Source organism: Apus apus, chromosome 8, assembly GCF_020740795.1.
Source record: "Apus apus isolate bApuApu2 chromosome 8, bApuApu2.pri.cur, whole genome shotgun sequence".
Lineage (NCBI taxonomy): Eukaryota > Metazoa > Chordata > Aves > Apodiformes > Apodidae > Apus > Apus apus.
Genome location: NC_067289.1, coordinates 21677172 through 21694476, shown reverse-complemented (window position 1 = coordinate 21694476; position 17305 = coordinate 21677172). Strand labels below are relative to the sequence as shown.

Here is a 17305-nt window from a genome sequence, read left to right as displayed (position 1 = left end):
AAGACATGAGGGCTTCATTTTCAGAAGTTCTTGATGCTCTGACTCACACCATACGTCAACAAAAGAAACAGGTATACCAGCCTAGTGAAGGTCAGGTCCCTTTCTGCTTCAATGTAAACTAAAGTGTGTAAAATTAAAGCAGAATTCTGCAAGCATGGATGACCAGGGCCTCTGGTTTTTAGACTCCCAGCCTGACATGGTGCTGCAGACCAGATTTTACCTGTGAATGTACACAAGTAGGCGTAGGCTGTGAGAGAGGTTTAAAGACTAAGAATTTTGGGCTGTTGAAAACCAGGAGAAGCATCTGCAGAAACCTCTGAAAATTCCCCAGGTTACTGAGCACTTTGCTGCTTAAATCTCTCCCTGGTCAGAGCTATCACTTGTCACCCATCAAAAGCTAATCCTCTTTTTTCTGATTTCACCTCTATCTTCTCTTTCTCCCCTCTCCCTACAAGTGCAAAGAACCTTTAATCTTAATTTCAGATATACTTTTCGTGATGCTGCAGATGTGTTATCTGCAGCTGACAGTATTTGCCACCTATTTCTCCTTAAAGGACACTGCTTGACCTTGTAACAGCTTCCATGCCTTCAGCTTGAGAGGCTGAGCCTTTCTATTTGAATGGATAACAAGTAATCACTTTCTGTAGCCATTATTAGCAGTGAACCAGTTACCCAGAGAGCTCCTGGTTTTTTTTCCCTCTGAATGCAGCATTTTTCTCAGGCAGAGACATATTATAGCAATTCAGACACTGACAACTGTGTAAATCACACCCAGGCAAAAGTTATTGATGACCTCATTCCAGTAAAGTATGAGATGATCAGACTGCCCCACGGTATTTTGATCATCTGAGAACCCTGAAATTGAAAGTCTCAGGCTCCATTTTGCTTGGAAATCTAACAAAAGGCATTAACTGTGACAAAAGGCACTTAGAGCATTTCTCTTAAATTATCTCATTTCACACCAGCAGTAACAAATACTCATTTTCCTTTATTAATACACTCCCCTTGCCCATAACTGTTCTCATTTTTCTAATTTTGAATTAAAATGCTTCCAAGTTATTGATCCCTTCTGCTAGAAATCTTTTCTTCTGCTTTTATTACTTCTTGTACACAGCCCAATTTTAACAATAGGAACAGTGCATGCAACACGACCACCTTTCCAGCAGACCTGACTCCTGGGACTTGACGTGATTAATCTCTCCCGCGCAAAGCAAGTCACATCCTGCAGCTCCAGCTCCTCCAACACTGCTGGTGTGTTTAGACTGGTACTCATGCATCTTTTATTCAATTATGTAATTAGCTTATTTCTTCTCAACTGTCTTCACAAACAGGTTGTGAATGGTCACCAATAAGTGAACAAAAAACCACAACGAACACTCCTAGCCTATATGCTGGAGCTTTCAAGAGCTCTTCCCCACCATTGGTTTTCTCCTCACATCAACTCATCCATGGGCTCACATAACCCAAGTGATATTCCCTAGCATTGGAATAGGTCTGAGGGCAGTGATTAGCAGAGGCTAAGGTGCATGTTGCTGTAGCTATGCCAGGAGCCACATCCTATCCCCAGGGATGCTGGGGCTTCTCAGACTCTCACCAGTGGACACATCCTGCTGCCAGGGGCTCAGTCAGCATGAAGGTCGAGGCTCACACACTGTCCCCATGCCACCCTCTTCCCACACTGTACTTAAATCCAACTGGTGGACATGCTGAGTCCTTGCTAATCACAACCTCAGGCACCATATCACAGGTTTGGAGCTTTTTCTAGAAGGAAGATGACTGCTTTGGAGGAAGAAGACTTATCTTCATTACATGGGTTAGCCTAAAATTGTGCTCTGTCTGACAGCCCTATGGCTGATCCACATCCCTTGCCACATGCCCTCATCAGCTACTGGCACAGCTCTGCATGCAAGCCTGTCTCTGCTGCAAAGCAGCACGGGGTAAAGCACCAATTTTCCTTGGCTATGCCCAACTTCACCTAATACAGGCAGAGACAAAAAAAAACAAACCAAACCAAAAACAGGAACAAAAAAACCCCAAACCAAATCACCAAACCAAAAAAACCTCACAAACTAAAACTCCAAGTTAGCCATAAGGGAGAAAAAAGCTGCAAGTGCTCTAGTGCTTAACCTGGGTCAACAAACAGGCTGGGCGTAATCTGCAGCAAAGTTACATTGCAAAGGACTCACTGAGCCCAAGTCAACCCAGGCCAAAGACACACACTGGGCTGGAAAGCAAGCCTCTCCCTGCCCTGGTGCCCTTCCTCCAGCACAAAGCTGTAACCTGAATCTCGTGTGCATTTCCAGTCTGAGGGGTTACTCAGCAGCCAGAGAAGGAACAACCCACCCTTATCCATGCTGGCTTTTAAAAGCTGGACAGCAACAGACCTCAAATCCAGATATTCCAATGGGGTTAAAACCCTTGCAGCAATCACTACTGGGGAGAAGCACGTCCAGGACCACCCCCCCTGCTGAGCAGCTCCCTGTGGTACCCACTTTCCCCAGGTTGCTAAAGGCAGAGTACCCCAAACCATGACCCAACAGCCATGGCTCTTCTAGCCCAACAGATGCTGTTCTTTGTCAATTAAAAAAAAAAATAAATTAAATACACTGGAGGAGCTCTTTTGGGAGACATTTGAGAGACCAGCTTGCTACTTGGCTGCTGCAGGATTTTAAGCAGATGCTGAGCATTTTCTGTGTGACCAGGAGGACTCCAAGCTGCCCTTCAGCACCAGGGATCAAGACTTCGGTTTCTGTATTTTAGGTGGTTTCATGACTACAGCAAACATTATTTTTGCAAAGTCCAAAAGCACAATTTTGCCTTGCATTTCGGAAGCCTACTTTTCTAACACAAGATTCCCACCTTCTTTTGCAAACTACCCCTTGTGTAGGCCCGACCGGCATTCAGATTACACAACCTGCAATTTATCTGGAACAGACTACAGAAATTCTGCTGAATTGGCTGTCTTTCTATTAGTTATGTAGAGAAGAAAAGCTTTGGCCTCAATCCTGGACCTGCTGAATTAAAGTGTGAAAGAGAAAAACCTCTGAAGCACAAGAACACAAAGGCATTTCTGCCACACACCAGCAGTAGTGTCCACTTCAGCTATTATTGTGGTTGCTCCAACAAAACAAGAGACTAATGGCAAGTCCAGTGATGTTTTTATTTTTTTCCTAAGCCCTGATCACTGCTTACATGTGAATTTCTACTTCCTTAAAACAAAGATGTGCTTCCAGCCTTTCATGTTGTCTGTAAAAACTTCAAACTCTAAAGAGGTTTTCATGTATCAGGAGGGGAGGGGAAGATTGGACGGAAACTTCTGAATACTCAAGTTAGATACTTAATGAGGCATCATATTCCCAGCTAATGGTTTTGCTCAGGGACAAACTGCAACACCAAAGAAAGTATTACCATACTTATCAAATGCAAGATGTGCTGGAACAGAAACATCCCGTCATTCCAAGGTGGGGTGCAAAGCAGGAAAAAACGAGTAAGCTGGCGGGGTGAAATGGCTCCCTGTCTGTATCTCACTGCTGCCAATGTGGGGCTGGCCCCAGAGACCCTGGCAGAAGAGATGATGGTCCCTCCCAGCACATCCTCTCCACTCCCTGGATGTCAGCACCAGCAGCATGCCAGAGCACAGGGATGCTGGTGCTGGAACCCAGGGATGAGCACACTTTGCTGTTGACTTCCATCAATGCCACCAGCTTTTCAGCACTTGGAAGGCCACACCACAAATTGGAGGCTCAACTCTTCACTATGCTTTGTAGGGATTTTTTCTTTGTCATACAGAAGCAGTGAAATATTAGGAATAAACCTCATAGGTCTGAATGTGGATACATAGGTGTCAGAAAAAGTGGCTAGAGACTTGAGCAATTCAGGAAAAACGGGACTGCTACCATGAACATCCCACTGCAGTGATTTGCTTTTCTTTCTGCTCCTTGGCATGAAGCAAACCAGCTTAATTCATGGCAGAGATAAGTGTTGTACTGCTCTCCACGGCCGTGCCTCAGTCCTGGCTCTGCAGAGGCAGATCCACCATATGGAGTTTAAAAGGAAAAAAAAAAAAAGTTTAAAAGGAAAATCTGCTTAAATTTGTTTTCTTTGTCATTGTAGTTAACATGTTCAAGCCTTCCTCAGCAGCAGCCACCTGTACGTTTGGGTTTTTAAGAAATGCAAAACAGCACTGCCACACAAGATTCTGAACCAATGGCAGGCACACATCCCTGCCAGCCCAGTGACCTGGCTGTTACATCCTCACCAGGAAAACCAAGGAAAAATGGACAGGGAGCAGGAGAGGCCTTGGAACAAGCTCCAAGCTTTCCTTTCTAACCCTCTGTCTGACACACTGACCTCTAGTTACCATTACAAAAGGGTTTCTGGAGAAGGAGCTTGGATGAGAGCTCAGCAACAGAAGCTCTCATTCCATCCCACTCCATCATCATGATGCCCTCACCAGGAATCACTGTGGACACCCCTGTGTTGCTTGCCCAGATGGAGGAATCACCCTGAAGTCCATACACCAACAGTTATTTCATGTCAACCTCTGAGGAACCAATCACACCTAACTAAGAAGGAGGCATCCACAAGTTGAATTTTTCTAATGTATCTGTTCTCCTGTGTAAGCCTGATCTCATTTGATCTAGACACCATGCAGACAAACATAAAATACATTTCTTCACACTGACCCTGTTAATAACTATTTCTCAAGGGAGAAGAAGAACTGTAGCGAGCTAACACTATTTGTTTATTTGGAACTCAATAGCCAGACTTATTGAAAAAATTATTCCCACCTAGCACTAACTGGGAAAAAAAGGAAAAGCTACATCAAGCTAAGGCAATATCCACTGAAATGTGACCAGATGGAGTGTGGTTCCTTGCAGCTGAGGTGAAGCATCACCTCCAGCACACAAAGCACCTCGTGCTAATGGGTCTTGCTAAGGTACTGCTGCCTCTTGATCTTTAGTGCCTATGGAGAGCTAACACAGCCAGCACAACTTCCACACTGGGATTGTGGGCATCTTTATAAAATTAACCATGGACATCTGAAATCTAATCCCCTCCACTGTTCCCATTTTTAAACACACTGGGCTGGATTACCTCCCTGTCCCTTTTTGCCCCTGCATGCCCAGATCATTTCAAGTATCATTTGCCATCACGTTCAGCTTTCTAGTGGACTGAAAAAAAAAAAAAATTATGACCTGCAGAAGGCTATTCATTTTGGAAACTCACTGCCACAGGCTGCAAGCACCTCTACAGAACAGCAGAAACCAGGGCAGAGCAGCATCCCTCCCACCCCAAGGTGCTGCTGATGCTGCTGCAGTCCTTGGTGAAATTCCTCAACCATGCAACTGATGTAATCCAACAACATGGGAGATTCCTACAGCCTCCAAGCCCAACTGCCACACTCAAGCAGAGATTCACACAAGAGAAAGCCCACCAGCCCCAACTCAGCACCTGGGTTTCTCATCCTCTTGCAGACCTGCAGGCCACAGCTGAGTATCACAGATGCATCCTGTATTTCACATCCTCTCTGCTGGGAAAAAAATTTTCATGCTGGTGCAAGAAAAAGGATCATGTACCAACACTTCTTCAAAAGGACAGGGCTCCCTGGGCTGGGTGACTGCTAACAAAGGCTCAGGTGACCTTGCATCCCTCTCCAGCTAACTGCAGTATGGTCTGAATTCCTAATTTACCTCCTTCTCAGATACCTACGCAAGGAGCTGAAGGAGAGAGGGGCAGCACGGTGGGAACATGAGGACAGAGTTGGGCTCCTAGCCACACACTTCCGTAAGTGCATCCAAACACAAGCTTTGAGACCTAAACACATAAAAAAATAGGAAGAGCCAAAAACCAACATAAAATTATGCCAATCTGCCATTCTTATGTGAAGGGAGGAAAAAGGCCCACAACATTTGGAAGCAGCTGCGTTTGCTTGGCACTTTCCATCTTTCAGTAATTAGTGTAAAGGGCTTCCTAGGTAAACCTAAGAATACACTGCAGATTCTGGGAGAGACACATTTCTCACTGCAGTAAACCTTCAAAGCATAACTGGGAGAGAATGCAGAGCTCCAACCAGCTCCCTGTAGGCATCGCTGGCTTTCAAGTCTTCAGAGTCAGCCACAAGTCAAGCTGCATCAAAATTTGAAAAGACAAAAAAATGACAAGAAATGTCTCTGAGGACAAACACTCTGGCAACTGTGAATGCCTCCAACACACAGCCTAGACTGATGCTCGCTGGCTACTGCTGCCCCCATCCCCTTTGCTAAACCTTCCAAAAAGTCTTCTCCTGCTGCCTTAGCTGAGATTGGCACCATCAAAGCCACCAGGAACAACATACTTCCTAGATCCGAAACCTACTCGTCAGTGCTTCTTTAGGTTGCTTTCTCAGCGGGTCTACCAACAGCAAACCACTGCTGTACTTTGCTCCTCTGGGAACCAGCCTCACCCCAACCTTTTGTTTTCAAAATGTTGGTGCAGGGGCACCTAGCCCACCAACTCCTCTTGGATGGCTTTCCAATGCTAGTATGGCCAAACAGCTCCCAAACTCTGCCCCCAGACCACACTGGCATTGCCCTGTGTCTGATTTTACCGGGAGAAGGGTGAGGACATAGATGGGAAAGGAGAAGAGAGAAGTCCTTTAGCAAAGGTCACCAGAGAAGTCAGCAGCAGCAGGGACTTGGCCCTTGGCTTCCTGTACACTGCATCACGTTCCAATTCACTAGACTAACCCAATACTCCTTAAATACTATAAACAAACAAACAACAAAAATCAGCAGGTATCAGCTCCTATTTAAAGCAAGATGCTCCTAATCTGCTGCCTTGCAGCCCAGAGTTACCATTAGATTGATACACCCGAACAGGAAATGCTTTTTACAATCCCCTTGAGCCTTACAGCACCCGTATCTCACCCTCTGGCCACAAACACATCCTTCCAACACACTGCACGCTCCTGTAAGATGACCAATGAAAGCTGCAGAAGGACAAGAAGCTGCACCTCCCAAAAGACAGAGTGATGCTTTCACGTGGAATAGCCCTGATTCTGAAAAGAAGGCTCTTACCTCAACAGCTGCCCTTGCTCCCCCATCTCCCAGATTGAGCAATCCTGATGGTAGCTGAATGCCCATGTACATCACCACAGACACACTCAAAGTCAAGGCACTTGGAGCAACGACAGGAGCAGGCACACAAGCACAAACCAGCCTGATAACTCACATGGACCAATTTCTCCTGGGGAGCTTGAAGACCTCTAGGCAGCAAGTCTTCTCAGACCCCAGTATCCTCACCTTCCCAGACTGTTCTGCTGCAGCTCAACTTGCATAAAACAAGCCACACTGCCACCAGCACTGGTCCACAACCATGAAACCCATCGATACTGAGGCTGTATGGCCAACCAGTGAACTGGCTCACTCTAAGAGTCATCACAAAAGACCTATGAAAAGAGAGGTCTGAGTTCTCAATCCAGTAATTCTTATGGGATAGGAGAAGGTGGTAGTGGACCAGAGCAGGTGCTTGCACAGAGCATCTTCTAATCCCCACAAGCCAAGAAGGCTGTCCCTCCACCCCTATCCATGCTTGGCACCCAAACAGCATTCCAGGACCCACCACTATGTCCCCCATGCTCTGCAGTGTGCCACTGACTTTACTTATATCTTCAAAGGCAGCTTCTTCCCCCTCTATGCCATCGCAGATATTTTTTGTCCTGCGAAATTGTGCAGTATTTACAGAAGCAGAGCACCCAACAATGCCAGGGAGGGTGGACAAATGTCACTTCACAGATGCATCAGTGTGCTCCTGACCTTCACCCTTCCCTTTCCCATCACAAACTCCAGAAGGGGGGGAAGGGAATAGAGGTTAAAAGGGAGGCAACAAAAGGAACACTTAAAATCACCTTTTATAACCTGCATTTTATAGGACTGAAATGTAAAAAGCACCTTTCCTTCATATTATTCAGAAAGCAGCAAAGTTAATGTGACATATTGGTGCGTAGGTGTGTGTGGGCTGGTTTCTTGGGGGAAGGGCTGAGGGCTCTCTCTGTGTTTCAGAGAAATGAAGCAGCACAAGATGTACCAGTTGCTCTGGTAACAAAGCTTTTTTTTTTTTTGCTAAAAAAAAAAGAAAAAGAAAAAGAATGAAACATCATTTCAAGCATTTTCCACTTAAGACTTCCTTGCCTGCATGGCAAAAACAAGGCCCCATTTCAGAAACACACACCCCCCCCCCTCTTTCCTTGCTGTTTGAGTCAGCAAGGAAAGGACCTTCTTTTACAGACATATTTTAACATTGTAGGGAAGCTGATAAATTGAGGTCACCCATTTTCCTTCTGATAAAGCCAGCATGTGTTATCACATACCAGTATGTCAGCCCAGCCCCTTCCCACAACCCAGAAAGAGCTAATAAAAGCCCAGCACCAGGTTGTTGGTGGTGTGAAGTGGTGCAGTGGAGACCTCCACCCTCGTGAGCATCCTCACACATCAGCTCTGCTGTCCTCTCTGCTGGCCCAGGGAGCCATTCCAGTGGAAACACGGCTTAATATTTAATACTGTGCTTTTAATATGGAAGGATTATAAAGCAGCTTATAACTCTCGTAAACCTATTCACACTCACATAGCCCTTACACAACCTTGACGATGCCAGGCACACAGGTCCATACCTGGACGTGGATGTGATTGCTCCCAGCCATCACCAACACCATCCCCATGGGAAAGATGGATGGGACACATTAGCTCAGCACTGGTTAACTGTGGGGCAGAGGCAAGATGCTTCCTCAACTCAGCCCTATGGAGTAGGCTCTTGGCACAGCACCAAACCATGGGGAAAGCTGTACACCTGTAGGTGTTTGCCTCAGCCTTCAGTGACCATAAGGCCATGACAAGGGATGGTCATGCACATCCACGCACATGTAGTTACACTCAGCCTGCCCTGCCACACAGCAAAAGCAATCTCTGAAAAGGCTGGAAACAAAAATAAATTACCCAAGGCCAAGGATACACACCAGAAGAACCGACTTGGCTCAAGTTACACCCAACCACACAACGCTACAGTTCATTTTATGAACAACAAGATGGTGAGGAAAGGGAAATACCTTAAATGCCCCTCCAAATGCAATAGCTGGCTGCCTAGGGTTAGATCTGTTTTCTTAGACTGCAAGATGCCAGGGCTCTGAATTACTCTGGTGGCCAAGCAAAGTCAGCACTAAGTGCCCTTGGAACGCTTGGGACCACCATGCCACAGCCACCACTGCAGGATGGGTGTTTGGACAAGGGGCAGTCCCCGTCCTACCATGGTGGCTGCATGCATTCACAGCCCAGTCTCTCAAGCAAGGCACAGCAGTCAGTCTTCAGCTATAAAAGCTGTGTATGTAGACTAAGATTAATTCTTTACAGCAACAATCCCCAGGAAACATTAATTGTGTGCAGCATGGTAACTTCCACATGGCTAAAAGCAACAGCAATTAATTATCCAACTATTGACCATCAGCCTTTCAGAAAGAGAGACAATAAAACAACTGATTATTAAAAACAATTAATGTCACTCTTGACTCAGGCTAATTATCTGAACTGCTAATAATGACCCAGGAACCTGCAGAGTCTAGGTTCTCACCACAGCTGACTCAAGGGCCCAATGCTTAATCAGCAGCAGCTGGGCTGAACCAGACTATGGGCAGGCTAAACATGGCACAGATTAAACAGTCATTTTCTCATACCCCCTCTCAAAAAACAAAAGCAAAGCAAAAAAAAAAAATATTCTAAAAGCCTTTCTTTAGCATATTCCCCTACTAACCCATGAGCCTGCAGCAGTGGGATGCCCAGAGGTCCATGAGGAAGGATGCTGCTGTGCACAAACCACACCCAGGAGGGCAGGACATGTTATCCCTCCTTCAGCACCTGCAAACTCCAGGACATCATTGCAGAGAGCAGGCTTGTGCCCAGGACATTCTCAAGGGTTTGACTAAGAAAGCAAAGTGTCCCAGTAGCCCTGCTGCTCCCAGCTCTCCAGAAACAGGCGACCTTGGATTTCAAATGCTTTATTCACTTTCCCATACCCACACACCTTAACATCTTCTTCTACTGAGTTCAATCTGCGTGTTTGCCTCCAGGTAATAAAGAAATAAAACACTGACAAAAGACCTTGGGATGCATTTCCTCATCCTCTTCCCCCATGTATTGTACCCCAGATGGACACAACACTGTGCAACAAAAAGCAATTGCAAAAGCCATATCCTCTTCGCATGGTTGCCTAACTTGTGCTGTCAGGGGACAGGTACAGCTCATGGCCAGGCACCCTGCCTGGAAGTGGCTGGTGGCACCCCAAGGTGGTTCCTGCAGGGGTCACCCCGCTTTGCCCCATCCTGTGATGATGGTGGAGGAGCACCCACTGTGAGACTTGCAGCTTGTGGATCCTGCACGCTCTAAATTAGAGCACAGGATAATGCTGTGTAATGGCTTGGTGATTAGATGGTATTTACCAGCTAATTAAACAATCAATAGTTACTGTGCAGTTATGGAGTTAGCCCACAGTACTGTATCTTGTACCCTGTAAAATAAAACCTTGCTAAAGCTGTAAAAGGAGAGCTGCATCGCCAGGGCACTCACCAAAGCAGCACTTGGCATTAATGACTGTTGCCCTCCTAGTAGGGTTGGGAAGAAGCACGGAAGTATGTAATCTCAACATCATTTATTACCCTGTTCAGTGCTGTAAAACTACACAAGATGAGGGAGGCAAAGGTTACCATCTGACCTATTTACTTTTTTTTATCACTATTGCAAAGGCTTGCATCAAACTCCTGCTTGGTGATGCTGTGCACAGGCCAGCACGTGAACACCGGTAGCTAAGCAGGTCTAAAACCACTGTGGGATTGCTCTGATTTTCAACACATTCAGTGCACAATAAATACCCCACTGCATGTCCTCCCCCAGCTTTGTAACCATCTGCTGGAAAGGTATTTCTGAGTAACTTAGTGTCCTTTTACTTTTAACCCATGTATTTATTGGCATTTGACCCATCAGCGGCTGTGGCCCTGATGCTGTGATTTATCCAGGCAATCTAAGCGTACATTGTATTTTAAGGATTTTGTGCTGGCTTTCTAATACAAAGCAGAATTAAGCAGTAATAATAATGTTTTGGAACATAAAAGCAGTGCTTCCTCACACTTTAGATAATGCTCTAAAGGGTCTTAGAGATTTTTGTGTTCACAGTTTTGCTTTCAGCCATCAGCTGCTAAAACACAGTGAGATAATGGCTGAATTCCTAAGTCCAACTCATTGTGTTCCTGTTAGCCATTTCTTTAAACACCTTCACTAAAAAAAAGAAAACCCAAAGACACAAAAATCCACTACTGCAACAATGTCTGGCACAGGAGCTAGCATGCCAGTTCAGTTAGAGAGATAAACCATCACCAGTGCCATCTCTCATTAAAATAAAAATCAAACTTTTCACCAGAGATTGTTAAGCAGCAAACAAGGAACGTTATTTCTCTCTGCAATTATTTGCAGTGAAGAGCCTGTGGCTGAGGTTAGAGGAGAGCAAGCAGAGCAGGTCACTGCTGAGGGCTCCGGCAGCATTCAGGTGTCCCTGGGGTACGGCCAGAGCTGGGAAGCACCAAAGTCATGTTTTAACCTGCAGTCCTGAGCAAATAAACTTGAACATACAGAAATCAACCCAAACACGCCACCTTTGCCTCTGGAGCACAAGCCTCAGAGAACAAGGCTTTGATTTACAGACACACTGTGTACTGCCTGAAAGGGATCTTCAAATAACAACCCAGAAAGTGGGATCAAAGCAACTTGTGCAGTGAACTTCATCCCAGTGCCCAAGCTTTGGCACAGGGATGCATTCCCTTTGGGAGCTATTCATCTGCACTGAATTTGGCCAATTTAGTTTGCTCCTACAAGCAGGGAGATGGCATAGGCTATGGCAGGGGCTCCTCAGTCTCTCCAACACAGCAGATTCTGAGGCTCCATCATCTGCTGCTCTCTGATGGCTCCTGCTACTACAAGACATTTGTCGGGCTCTGTGCCCTGTCAGGCTGTGATACCATTCAGTCATTAGAACAACACTACCATGTGCTTTATCCCATGCGATCAGTGGGAGCTTTGCACCTTCCACATGTCCCTCTAGGGCCTGGGCAGGCCAGCTGGTTACCACCAGGACACTTTTAATCTCTGACACAAATATGGCCATGTGGCAGTGTTAGACCCGGCTGCTCAATCAGGTTTTCTGAGGTGAACATCAGGGCTGCAGTCCTGTTTCAGCAGTCTTGCCGCACACTAACAAAAGATGCTCTCCTGTGCCTGGAATATGCCTCTCATTTCTGCCTGTTCCCAAGGGGAAAGCTGCCCTGAATACTTCAGAGAGAGACTAGCCCTGCAAAGGGGATGTGACACTCACCAGGTGATCATTCCTGGCAAAGAGCAAAGGGGTTGGACCTGCAAAGCCCGGGCTAGGAAACCAACACCAGAGTGGGCACTACAATTAACTACTCTTTCCACATCTAAAAATGCAGGTAGAGACACAAACAGCCCCTAAAAGGACAGAAATGGTGCACTTTGGGTATCACCCACCCAGAGGGTTGGGAAAACCCTTGCCTCATCTGAGATGCATTTGAAATGCTGGTGGAATACAACCATTTAATTACAGAGGACACCACTCCTAGGTATGGACCACTTGTAAAGGCTGTTTTAGAAGGGAGCCAGAAGGTCTGTGTGTCTTGAAAGTCGATCCATTTGTTTTGCTGCAAGAGATAAATACAGCGGTGGTAGCTGGAGGAAAAGAATCGCAGAGATCTGATTTCCGCGCTGGGTTTCAGGGTGGGACACCATAAACAGTTATGCATGCTTTATATCAAAGTCTCCTTTTGTTTATAGAGTGAGTGCTACTCCAAAGGTTCAGCTTAAGAGATTCCTGAAGTCAGTCTTAGCCTGAACTCATACCTCAACACTTACTAATTTGGTTTGGACAGCAGTGGTCCCCCCTCCCCGCCACCATCCCGTCTGGCACCCGTACCAAGTGAATCACAGCGAGGACAACCCCGTTACTCCACAAGTTAAAAACAGTTAAGAGGAGGAATTATTTTTGTACAGCAGGCAAAAAAAAAAAAAAAAAAAAGAGAACACAGAAGTGTTCAGCTCCTGGAAAGCCTACAATTGGATGTCCCTGGGTGGTTTTCTCCCCGCTTTAGGGTAACACAGAGATGCACCAAAAGAATCAAACACAGCAAGAGGAAACTCAGCCAGCAGGGCCATGCAACCAGCTTATTTCCCTTTTCTGCTCTCCACAAAAACATGACGCTTTCAAAGGGCTGTTGAAGGCGCATAGTTTCCACTGATTGTTAGAAATATGCAGCAGTTAAAATTAGGTCACCCTCGACCATTATTTTAGCAGCTGAGAAGAAAAACAGTTCAGAAGGGAGCTCCCGTGGCAGGGAGCACAGGGCAGAAAAACAACCAGTACCACAGGGGAAGGGTCTCTGGAATATAACCTTAAGAAGAACAGTTTCGGTGTGGTTTTTTTTTCCCTTTTGTGGGGTTTTTGGTGTCTTGTTTTGTTTTTTTAAAACTTATTGCAGTCCAAAAATTTACACATCTGAAACTGCAGTAGCTTTAGTTAATCTTCAATTCACTTCAATCCCTCTATCCTCATACTGATGGGATTAGCCTACAGCAGCTGGAGGATGGAGAAAGCAGAATGCACAACAAATATTTCCTGACAGGCAGTTTAAGCACCCTTCTCTTCAGCAGGCACAGCTCACTGTCTTTTACTGCCTGACAGGCCAGAGCCATGCCTTCCAAGCCACCAGGTAAGAGCACATGAATACATTCCTTTCTATAGTCAAAACAGAATATGGGCATGACAGGTAAACAGAATCTGTGTGCACGCACACAGACAGAACTTATGCCCACGCGTGCAGAAGTTTTAGGAGAATGGAGCCCAAGGGAGCTGTCTCCCAGCAGACCTGAAATATTTAGCAAATGGTTCATGCAACCAGGCTGAGAAACACCAATATACACATGCAGATGAACCCAGACTTTTAAAATAATTCAATCCCTCCCCAACTCCACATGAATCATCCACCAAAAAACCCACCAAGGTGACAAACTCTGGAAATGCCCCAAGCTCAAAGGTGTTTAGGACAGCTGATGTAATTTAGCAGAGAACAGACATTTTAAATACTTCTGTAAAGAAGTTTGTGGGTTTACAATTCTGTTCTCCATGGTCCTCTCACTATTCTCATCCAGAGAGCTGCTTCCAGGTGTTATAGAAATTTAAAGCAAGCCTGTTGACTGCTGTGTTTTTCCTCCTGCAGCAGGTTTCTGCTGATGGAAAGGGCAGCAGCCAGCCTGTGTGCGAGATGAGCACTAGACTGTGGCAAACTCATTTGGCAGCCTATTGCAGCCGTAAACTCAGCTCTTAGATGAGATCAAGATTTATCTATTAAAGTGCAGACTTTTCACTCCCTCCTCATCATATAATCAATAAAAGGCAACTGGGGGGAGAGGGAAAAAAAAGGCGATTTATTTTTTAGTGACAGTTTCAGAACTATTATGAATTGCTTATTATAAGAGCTCTGTGTGCGACACGGTACTTGCACACAAGACCAAAAAAAGCCAGAGTTCAAGAAGGCTTCTTGACAGGCCTGAATAGGTCAAGCCTTGCCAAGACAATGTGCTGGGACACTCCATCTTTAACATGTGGTCGAGGCAAACACAATCACTTCAGGTGGAGCCCTTACCTTATAGACCTGCCCATAGGTACCATTGCCAACAAGCTCCACAAGTTCAAAGATTCCTGCAGGATCCTAGGAGAAAAAAAAAATAGGTATTTAATAAGGAGTACTTACAATTTTTGCAAAAATAAACGTTCAACAAAGATCAACATTTTAAGTGTGTTAGGCTTTCCTGGCTGTCAGTGGCCATGAGAAGAGTGGCAGTGTCCAGTGGCAGCCCTGCTGAACCCTCCCAGCATGGGCAGCCACAGCACTGCTGGCAGCACAGCTCTGCCCAGCACTGCCCACCTCTGGCATCTGGGCTGGGAGCAGATACCAGGCTGGTGCAATAGCAATTATTTGCTATTAAAACTTCAGTGTTCTTATGCATCAGCTTTGGAATAAAACAAGCTAACTGGTGGGATGTCACTCCTGGGCTCAAAACAGGATTTTTTAGGTATGCTCCTGAGGTCAGCAGCATTAATGTTACTTGGCCTAAATGGTTTTTTTGGTTCAGTGCATCCTGGCCATTGACATTCTGGTTTGTCAACTGAGATGAGCAGATCTAGGGCAGCACTACATGAGGACAGAATGATTTGGATGGTGGCAACAAAGCATCAAAGAATGTCCCCCAGACCCCTCCACCCAGCATGTGCCCAGCTAGGGGAAGGGGAGTCACACACCAGCACAGATGCCTGTGGAAGCCAGAGTCAACCAGTCGGCACAGTTAAAAAATGATACAAGCCAAGAGGTCTGAGGGAGGGTGGGGAAAGAATAAACCAGAGCTGCTATTTTCTCCTCTTGGTGGGTTTTCCCCTTCCAGAAGCTTAATTTATATTTTTACACTCCCCTCCCTTCTCCCATACTCATCACTTCAATTTTGGATGGCGTGATCCCCCGGAAGCTGGCTGATACAGAGGAGTCCTGGCACCCCAGGGGTCTGAGCACCCCTGCAGCTCCCCAGCCCATCCATAGGTGACCCCAACACCACCCATCCTCCCTGCTGGATTCTGAGTCACTTGAGCTATCAAACAGCTTGGCATCCCAGTGAGCAGAGGGCTGCCAGCTGCCACCTGAGAGGATGCAGACGGGTCAATGAACAGCAAAAGAGGATCAGCCAGCAGGACATAGGAGAGGGACACCACCACAGCACTATGGACACAGAGGTTTCATTCATTACAAAGCTTGCATCAGTTTGAGATGACTTCTGGGTCCAAAAGTTAAACACTGCCACTTTGTGAGCAGCTGAGAAGCAAGGTTCAACATATTAATATCACCGCAAGTCAATTAATCCAAGGCTTGACGTGACTGAGGCACCTTTCCACCCAGCCCAGAATGTGTGCTGCCACACACCTCCTGGCATTCAGCACACCTCCATGCCAGGGTCACAGCAACCCCTCTGATCACCCCACACATTCAGAACTGCCACATCCCGCTTCTGCTTCTTTCTCTCATCATATGTGCAACTTCATCGGGGAGGAACGGGAAGCCCAAGCTCAGCCTTTGGTAGTACCATCTGCAGCAAAGGGTGGGGAAGCTGCTCTGGAAGAAGGCTTGGAAATCACTGAGGACATGTCAGCCCTGATGCAAATATACTCCAAATGACCTTCAACTAGACATTCAGTTGAAGTGGGGGAAAGCTACAGCAGACGAAATTTCTAGCATGTAGCATCTTGATCGGGTGCAGACATCCCATGGCTTTACTGCCCAGGTACCAAGCAGGGAAATGCCACAGACAGATGGGAAAAAGAACCAACAGTGCACTGGGTTTCCACAAACTGGGTGAGAACAGAGAGGGGAAATCATGGTGGCAGCTGCTGTTTACTTTTTTTAGTTTCTTTCCTAAGGGTTGTTCTCTGCAGTGCTGAAACAACTCTGAAAGAGGCTTTTCCAGTGCTACAAGAATATCTATTTCTGAATATTCACTAGGAGATTAAGGAAGAAGAAAGCTGTGCCTAAGGCAGATGATCAGGAAGTTTGGAGAAACATCCAGGGAAGCAGCTGGCCATTTCTGATAAAGAGAACTGCTCTTCACAGTATGTTTTCCAACCTCTTTTCAAAAATCCTCAAACAAAAGAGTACCTGTCTTGCCATCCCAGGTCACTTCCCGCTCATCTAACGCATGCAAATGTCAGACATGGTGCAGCTCCACCAGGTTCATCCAAGTCCATCCCTCATTTGGTTGCAGACCTGTCAGCCCCCACTTTCCCCCACCACTCCCACCATCCACAGCTCCTGCTCCAGCTCCCACCCACCAAACAATTTCTCTGCTGCCTGTCCCCCCCCTCCATCCTGTTTCCTTGCTGCATTTTTCCAGAAGCATTGCCAAGGTAACAGGGCATCTCGCAGTGCGGTGCCGAGTGACAGGTCTCCCCTGACTGCTGGCACAAGGTGCCCCATCTCAGCACAGCCATGGCAACACACCAGAAATGCCAGCAATGTGCCAGCAGCAGCTTGGAGCAGGGGCTGATCCCTCCACCCCACCACACTGCCCTCCTTGACTCAGGCAGTCAGAGGGAAAATGCTTCCCCTCAACAGCCACTGTACGCCCAGGAGTAATGTGTTGCTAACTGCTCTTTAGAAAATGCACAGCAGTGGATGGGG

General features: G+C 46.4%; 1 protein-coding gene across 5 annotated transcripts in view; it reads right to left on the bottom strand.

Annotated features, from left to right (window-relative positions):
• TNIK (TRAF2 and NCK interacting kinase) overlaps positions 1 to 17305 on the bottom strand; it is a 150909-nt gene that overhangs the window by 109220 nt on the left and 24384 nt on the right. For all 5 annotated transcript variants that reach the window (XM_051625896.1, XM_051625897.1, XM_051625898.1 and 2 more), the window contains exon 2: positions 14729 to 14794. In XM_051625896.1, coding sequence (XP_051481856.1) covers positions 14729 to 14794 — 66 coding nt within the window. The remainder of the gene's footprint in view (positions 1 to 14728; positions 14795 to 17305) is intronic.